Source organism: Genypterus blacodes, unplaced genomic scaffold (genome assembly GCF_046128005.1).
Source record: "Genypterus blacodes isolate CSIRO-AG114 ecotype Tasmania unplaced genomic scaffold, CSIRO-AGI_Gbla_v1 ptg000036l_1, whole genome shotgun sequence".
Classification (NCBI taxonomy): Eukaryota; Metazoa; Chordata; class Actinopteri; order Ophidiiformes; family Ophidiidae; genus Genypterus; species Genypterus blacodes.
The window spans coordinates 2,896,446-2,905,000 of record NW_027466849.1 but is presented as its reverse complement, the minus strand read 5'-3'; the positions used below and the strand labels follow the sequence as shown (position 1 = coordinate 2,905,000).

The 8,555-nt window shown below is 45.6% G+C and overlaps 1 protein-coding gene across 1 annotated transcript in view; it reads left to right on the top strand.

The window, feature by feature from the left end:
• Positions 1–6,349, top strand: part of tshz3b (teashirt zinc finger homeobox 3b) — a 34,976-nt gene extending 28,627 nt beyond the window's left edge. Inside the window, exon 3 of the mRNA XM_076146836.1 lies at positions 567–6,349. Coding sequence (XP_076002951.1) covers positions 567–4,201 — 3,635 coding nt within the window. The 3' untranslated portion in view covers positions 4,202–6,349. The remainder of the gene's footprint in view (positions 1–566) is intronic.
• The last annotated feature ends 2,206 nt before the right edge of the window (positions 6,350–8,555 follow it).

Sequence of the window (8,555 nt, the reverse complement as noted above, 5' to 3'; positions counted from 1 at the left end):
AGAAGAAGCGTAAGACATATTAATTGACAGACAGGAACCGCTGTCTCCGAGGTTGATACAAGTAATTTATTACTTCAGAAACGAATGCCACCGCCAGAATGTGCTTCATTAATTTCAAATTTAGTTTTAATTTCAAGCTGTTGCCCCTTGAGAAGAATAAGGTGGCAAGTTCTGTTTGAAGAGACATCTTTCCCCCCTCTCCCTCCCTCTATCTTTTTCTTTCCATCCTCCGTTTCTCTCTGGCTGCCTCTGTTTTCCTGCAGTACAGAACAAAGACCTGGGGGTGGAGAGAGGAAGGGGGGGTGAGATGATTCCAATTTGAAAACAATGCCAGTGCTAAAAGGGGAAGTAAAACGGAATCAATGCAACAGTTTGCAATATGAAATTCTGTGAATGTCACTGTACGATCTTTGTGGTTTCTCTGGGAATGACAGGTGATCATCGGCATCTTGTGTCTCCATCAGTTGTCTCATTTGTGAACGTAGAGTTCAGAAACTTCATCATTAGCTGAGCTGCCAGTAAGCTAATAACACATCTCTCTTCTTTGTTTTCTTTTGTCTGAACAGCATATGTCCCTGAAGATGAGAAGGAAGCTGCCCTGTTGGATGAGGACTTGGATGGAGACGACTCAGCCCAGGAGGGAGAGGAGCCCTCTGCCAAATTCCTGTGTCAGGAAAAGGACTTCCTTCTCAAAGACAGACCAGGATCTACTGGTTTCCACGACTCTCCAAATGCTGCCGACTTTTCCAGCCAGGAGCTGGACAGCGAGTCTCACCTGAGTGAATCCAGTGACAGGATGTCTGATTTTGAAATCTCCTCGCTGAAAAATGAAGATGACGTTCTCCTCTCTAAAGACAGCACCAATGCCCTCTCCCTGACATCCTCCTCTGCCATGATGGCTGCTGCCAACTCCGCTGCCCCAGTCAGTGTAGAGGAGTCCGTATTAGCCACGACGGGATCAGTGGCTGACAGCCTGGAGAAGATGAAGGCCATTTACACTTCCTTCCTGACCAATTCCTATTGGTCCACGCTTAACCTGAACCTGAGCCAGACCCCTGCAGAGAAGCCTCCTCGTAGCCACAGCAGCAGCAGTAGCAGCAGCAGCAGCAGTAGCTGTGGGAGTGGAGGCTATGATTGGCACCAGACCGCTATGGCTAAAACCCTCCAGCAAGCCTCACAGAACCACCACAACCGGCTGGGTATGGTTCACCACCCCACAGTGGCCATAACCACAGCGTCTACAGAACCCAACCTCTTCAGTACTGTCCAGCTGTACCGGCAGAGCTCAAAGCTGTATGGTTCCATATTCACTGGTGCCAGCAAATTCCGCTGCAAGGACTGCAGTGCGGCATACGACACGCTTGTGGAGCTCACCGTGCACATGAACGAGACAGGCCACTACCGTGATGATAATCATGAGACTGATAGCCAGGGGACTAAACGGTGGTCAAAACCCAGAAAGCGTTCCCTGCTTGAGATGGAGGGGAAAGAGGACGCACAGAAAGTTCTGAAGTGCATGTACTGTGGGCACTCCTTTGAATCCCTCCAGGATCTGAGTGTTCACATGATCAAGACGAAACACTACCAGAAAGTGCCTCTGAAAGAGCCTGTTACACCGGTGGCAGCTAAGATTATCTCCTCTGCCAGAAAGAGGGCCCCCATAGACCTGGACATCCCTAGCTCTCCTGACTCTAATGGGGGCACCACACCTAAACCCACCCCACTCACTGACTCTAATGACATACTGCAGAAGGCCACCAACCCTTACATTACACCCAACAACCGCTACGGACACCAGAATGGTGCCAGCTACGCCTGGCAGTTTGAGTCCAGGAAGTCACAGATTCTGAAGTGCATGGAGTGTGGCAGCTCTCATGATACACTACAAGAGCTGACCGCTCATATGATGGTGACTGGACACTTTATTAAAGTCACCAATTCTGCCATTAAGAAAGGCAAACCCATCATAGAGACTTCTACCCCTGCCCCCATCGTGAATGTGTCAGTTGAAGAAAAGTTCCAGTCGGTTCCTCTGGCTGCTACAACATTCTCCCCTCCACCTGCTCCCGTACCTCCCCCCACCAGCATCTCCCCCATCACCATGGCTATGGAGATAAAGAAAGAGGAGAAGGAAGAAGAATGCACTAAGGAATCACTCACCAACAATAGTAACAATGTCAACAAAGAGAAAAAGATGGGGGGTGAGGATGAGGCAGAGGAGAAGTTTGATATTTCTTCAAAATATACTTACCTGACTGAGCAGGATTTGGATGACAGTCCTAAAGGTGGACTTGACATCCTTAAGTCCTTGGAGAATACAGTGACATCAGCCATCAATAAAGCTCAGAATGGAGCTCCAAGCTGGGGTGGATATCCCAGCATTCATGCTGCCTACCAGCTCCCTAACATTATGAAGCTCTCTCTAGGCAACTCTGGGAAATCATCAGCGCTGAAATACATGTTTCCTGGAGGGGATATCCTGTCTCCTACTAGCAAAAGCCACCCTCTAATGTCTCCTCCCAGTCGCCAGGCCTCGCCTTTGACCAAAAACAACTTTCATGCTATGGAAGAGCTGGTCAAGAAAGTGACAGAGAAAGTGGCCAAAGTAGAAGAGAAAATGAGAGAGCCATGTAGACCTGTGAGGGCATCTCCTCGGAGGCGCAAAACACCTTCACCCTGCAACAGCGAGGTAGGGGACACAGCCCGAGAGGAGTCCCCCAAGGAAAGTAGAGCAGGAGGTTGTAAAACTCCCGAGAATACAGGTGAAAACGGAGGAGGGGATGTGAGTCGAGCCAATCACAGAGAATCAAATGGCGATACAACCATAAAGGATTCTTTGGAGAATGGAGTGGAGTCCACTGCTGTGACATCCCCCCCACCTGTGTCCCTGTCTGGGAGCACAGCCATCATCACAGACCACCCACCACCAGAGCAGCCATTTGTCAATCCTCTCAGTGCTTTGCAGTCTGTAATGAACGCCCACCTAGGGAAAGCTTCTAAACCTGCCCTGCCCTCCCTTGACCCCATGAGCATGCTGTTCAAGATGAGCAACAGTCTGGCAGAGAAGGCGGCCGTGGCTGCTTCCACCCCACCAGCACAGACCAAAAAGCCAAGCAACGACCACTTAGATCGCTACTTCTACCAGCAACATCTCAACAACGACCAACCCATAGACCTCACCAAAGGCAAAAGTGTTGATAAAAACGGCAGTAGTGGTTCCTTGGGTTCGACAGCTCTCTCTTCCACCACCTCCACCCCATCCTCAATTTCCCCCACATCCACAGTCACAATGACCAAAGCCTCAGCAGCAGTAGCCTCCTTTATGTCCACCTCACCCCTGAGAGAAAATGCCCTGTCAGACATCTCTGACATGCTGAGGAACCTGACAGAGAGCCAGGGTGTCTCTAAATCCTCCACACCCACCAGCCTGTCTGAGCGCTCTGACATTGAAGGTGCCACGCAAGATGAGATGGAAGATATTTCGCCGGCCCAGAAACGCAAAGGCCGTCAGTCTAACTGGAACCCTCAACATCTCCTCATCCTCCAAGCCCAGTTCGCTGCTAGCCTCAGACAAACAAGCGATGGCAAGTATATGATGTCGGACCTGAGCCCGCAAGAGAGAATGCACATCTCCCGCTTCACTGGCCTCTCAATGACTACGATATCCCATTGGTTGGCTAATGTCAAGTACCAGCTAAGGAGAACCGGTGGCACCAAGTTCTTAAAGAACTTGGATTCGGGTCACCCTGTGTTTTTCTGCAGCGACTGCGCCTCACAAATCCGCTCACCGTCCACCTATGTCAGCCACTTGGAGTCCCACCTGGGCTTCCGTCTGCGAGACCTGGCCAAGCTCTCCGGGGAGCAGCTGCTTAGTCAGATATCGCAGCATCACCATCAGCAACGGCACGCCAAAGGACTGTCTGAAAAACTGCTCTCCAACCTCCACCAGTCCAGCCACCCGCTTCCCTCCTCTCTACCTTCCTTACCCATCTCTCTGCCGTCCTCCTTACCCGCCTCTCTGCCCTTAACTGACTCGCCCTCACCGTCCCCTGACGACGACGACAGCCCAGCAACATACCAGTGCAAGCTCTGCAATCGGACTTTTGCGAGCAAGCACGCGGTCAAGCTTCACTTGAGCAAAACTCATGGGAAGTCCCCCGAGGACCACCTCATGTACGTGTGCGAGCAAGAGAAACAGTAGCACTGGCTGAGGACGACGCTGCACTCTTTAGTAAAGTCCAGCTGTTTCTCGCTCTGTCTCTCTAGCCTTTCCATGGACATTTCTTTAAAGAAAAAGATTAAAAAGAAGAAAAAGAACGGACCATTTCAGTGATGGAACTGCACAAAGATGCCATACAACTACTGCTTTGAGTTCTGGCACATGGTTTTATTTTCTATTTCTTTTGTAGTTGTTTTCCTTTGGATTCCTGTGTGAGGTAGCCTCGCCTCAGCCCAAGATGCTTGGTTTCTCTTGTGTTTCGTGCTCTCCTTTGACAGGAATAGAAGGACTTTCCCACAATGTGCAGATGGGGGCTGTCGTCATTGAAAAGATATGAACAGTATATGAAGGTATAAAAAAGAGATTCTAAAATGAAGTGGTGTGTATTTTGAAACTTGTGTAAATGAATTAAGTTCCTTTATATTTGGGCATCACTGGGCTGTGATAAGGTGCATGCTTAAATGAAACTTTAGTTTAACATTTTATAACCAAATCTGGTGCACTTTCCATGATTGTTTTGTTTCTTTCTTTATTCACTCTCCCTATTTCTCCTTTAATTTTTGTGCTGGTGTCAGCATCTTAAATTTAACCCTCTGAGTACGTCGAAGCACTTCTACGCCTAAGATCTGAACACTATTGACGGGTTGGAATTTGACAAAAAGAATTGGATGGACAATAAGCGCACTTTGTATGTGATGTCTGTTTCCCAGATACGCTGTTTGTATTTCCCACACGTGAAAGCATTTTGGAAAAGGCGATTCTCTCTTCAGTGCAAGGTTTTCATCATGGGCTAAATCTTCGTTTGGAAAATGCTCGCATTCCCAACGCAACCATCCTGACTCCGTGATTACGAAAGGGAAAAAACAGAAATCTTTAGTCTTTTACTTTGGTCGATCGGGGACCATTATTAATTCAGGTCTATGTAAAATATGTATATAAAACATATTAACTAATTCTTGTCTAAATTATGCATCATTTCTATATTTTTAATTTAAAAGGATTATGACTATCTGCTAGTGCACATTATATGAAGACATGAATAAAAATCATTTTGCACAGTAGTTTTATAAATGTGTTATTTAATCAAACGACGCTGAAAAAGGGGAGGAGGCCAAAAAAAAAGACAACAGGTGAATCTTTTTGGTTCCCAACTCGTGCTCAAAGGGTTAAAGACTCTTTTTACCAGACACTACTCTACATGTGCCGCTGTATGAACACTAAAAAAGATATTAAAATGGTTGTACAAAGAAGATGTTACTTTATGAAGAAATGTCACATGTAATCTGTTATTTATAAGCACTCTTGGTTGTTTCATATCGTTGAATGCCTTTTTTTTTTTTTTTTGGAATGGTCCTATTTTTTGTGTTTTGTTTTTTTTGTTCTGTCTAATTACTCTCCCACGAAACCACACTGCAGCTTTATCTTCTTTTTTTTTGGAGTGGGGGGGGATATAAAAGGTAACCATGGTTACGATAACCTCTTGAGTGACAAGTTCTGCTACATTTTTGGCAGTTAATTTGCTGAAGTAACTGACAGCTGCCAGTGTAGAGAAATGAAAAAAAATCATTATGTGTAAAATATCAGCATGTAAACAGCACAGATACTGTTATGCATTCTGTGCCGTCAGTCTCTTCATTTCCTTATTTCCGTTTCTGTTGTTGTTGTTCTTGACAATGAACACCCATTATATGACTTCATATAACCTTGTTTTCTACTGCAGCATTAAAAAAGGAACCTGTTTTTTGCAATAATGTGTGTGTGTGTGTGTGTGTGTGTGTGTGTCATGGCTATCAATTATGTGTGTGCTGTGCAGTCCCTAATGAGCACATTAGACTAGGAGTGTGTCAACGTCTGTCTGTGACGAGCCGCAGACTAGTTTACAGTGAGTGGCAGCAGTGAGGCCGTGTGGGAGACAAACACACACACACACACTTGCGCACGCAAACACGTATACACACATTCAGACATGCAAACAGACACCATCACTGTGGGGCTTTCCCAGTAGCCTCTTCTTTTGTCCCAGCGCCTTAGACGATGACATATGCTACGATTTAAAACGCCACGCCTGCAATGCAAGGGTTTACCATGAAGAAACATGAAATAATAAAAAGTTGTTTGTCATGCAGAGGATTCGGGCATTAAGATTGTTAAGATTGTTAACAAAAATGTACCTATGTTACACCGGGACTTAATAAATTAAGATATTTCAGTTCTAAAATTCCAAATATCAGATACTGATGTCTTCATACATATAGATTCCTCTCTACAGGTGTGACCTTTCAGCCAAATCATGACCGATTGCCATATATCCATAGCATCAAGCGAAAGCCTAATATAGTATATTTCATCCATTTACTCCCAATAATCAGACAGCCAGAGCACAGCTAAGCTCCTACTCACATTTTTTCTCTCACAATGGATATCGAAGTATAAAGAAACACACACACACACACACACACACACACACACATCTTCCCTTCCATATCTCCTGCTCTATAATTACCTCAGACGTCCATTTTGTGACTACTCTCTGCAAGGTAAGAAACTTGGCAGACATATTTGTTTAGGCTTCATGGGAGATGACAACAATGCTGACAAGATGAACAGGTCCTTTCAAGTGTTTATTTATTCATACTCTTCCCTGTCCAAAGCTGTGATTAAATAGGAATTGTATCACTATCAATTTGATGATAAACACCGCATAACATTATGCTATATATGAAGAAAATAGAATGAAGAGTTGGAAGTAGGGGGAGGAAGACGTCTCAGAGAGACGCTTTCAGTACGCAGATCTACAGGAGAATCGGTGCAGATAAAGGAGTGTGTGTACAATGGAAATGTTCCATGAATCATCACCTATATGATCTACACAGTCGCATGTGGTACTTGGTGGGAAAGTGAACATACACTAACATCAAGACACAAACCCACTGAAGATTGCACAAGGAGACTTGAGTGCTGATTGCTCTTTTCTGTGTCCGTTCTGCTATTTAATATTCCACACAAACACGCATGGGCAAGTACACACCTGCATGTCATACAAAAACAAAATTCTACAGATCTGTATTCAAAACTCTTCTTCACGTGTACGCGCACACACAAAGGCGCGTACACACTCACACACACGCACACGCACACACACACACACACACACACACACATCTCAACAGCCAGGTAGAAGGACTTCATCTGTGGTGACAAGGTGCCACAGTGTGTGAAAATGTCAGCCTTCAGCGGTGCAGCCTGAAGTCTGGCACCGTATTTAAGGCTCTCATTAGCCTCAAAGAAAATATGCGTGAAATTGAAGTGTAAGAAAACCATTTTCTCTCCGCCTGCCTTCACATGAGGCGAGCAGAGGCGAGGGCTTATTAAGGTTCAAAACTAGCATGTGGGAGACAATGGGAACCGCCACGACCGACACACACACACACACACACACATGCACACACAGACATTTATTTACATATATATTTCTTACTGTGTATCTCAGTGTAGTCGGTGTCTCTGGTAAAGCCCATTAGTTACAGTCAGTGAAGTAAAACGTTGAATCAAATCTGGCCTCCAGACACTTATGATAGTGAGGTAAACAACACAAATGTTGATGCTTTATCCTTTAGAACACCTGCATGCACAAGACTTATTTCACTTTGACGCAAGTTAAGCGTCCGTCCGCCTATAAAAAGCCATACTGATGAATGTCTTTTGGTCTATTTTCATTGTAAACATACAACAGGGAGGCTTTTGACAGTAAAAGAAATGCCTTATGTCCTTAGCCAGCTATGAACATTAACAGTGAACATTAACATCTTAATAGTGGTTTTGAAGATGGTGCTCTGTGCCAATGTACCACACCCTCATTATAGCCCACACAATGCAACCGTCAGGATCCCTCAGGAACACAGCGAGCGCCTTCACGATGGTAAGCCGCTCACACAGCCAGTCCTTTATGCGTTTGAGGAAGGTGTGCTGCAGATCCAGATAGCTTTATCTAATGCAGGCAGGGGGGGCGTGGGAGGGGTGGGAATACAAGCTCCGAAGATCTACCCGGCACAAAGGAATCACACTGCATAACACAAATAAAGCCAGAGTACAAGCGAGCGCACTCCTTCGCACAAAGACACACAGGGAGAGCATTCTGTCCGTCTCGCACTTCTTTTTCTGTTTCCATTTCTCTATCTTGCTCGTTCTTCCTCCGCGCCTCTCTATTTGTCACACACACTCACACATAAACACACACGCATACTCGCTTGCTGTATTTATTTCCCCATGAAGAAGAATAATTGTCATTGGTTATAATACACACCGCTGAACATAAAACCAATCAACAGCACTGATC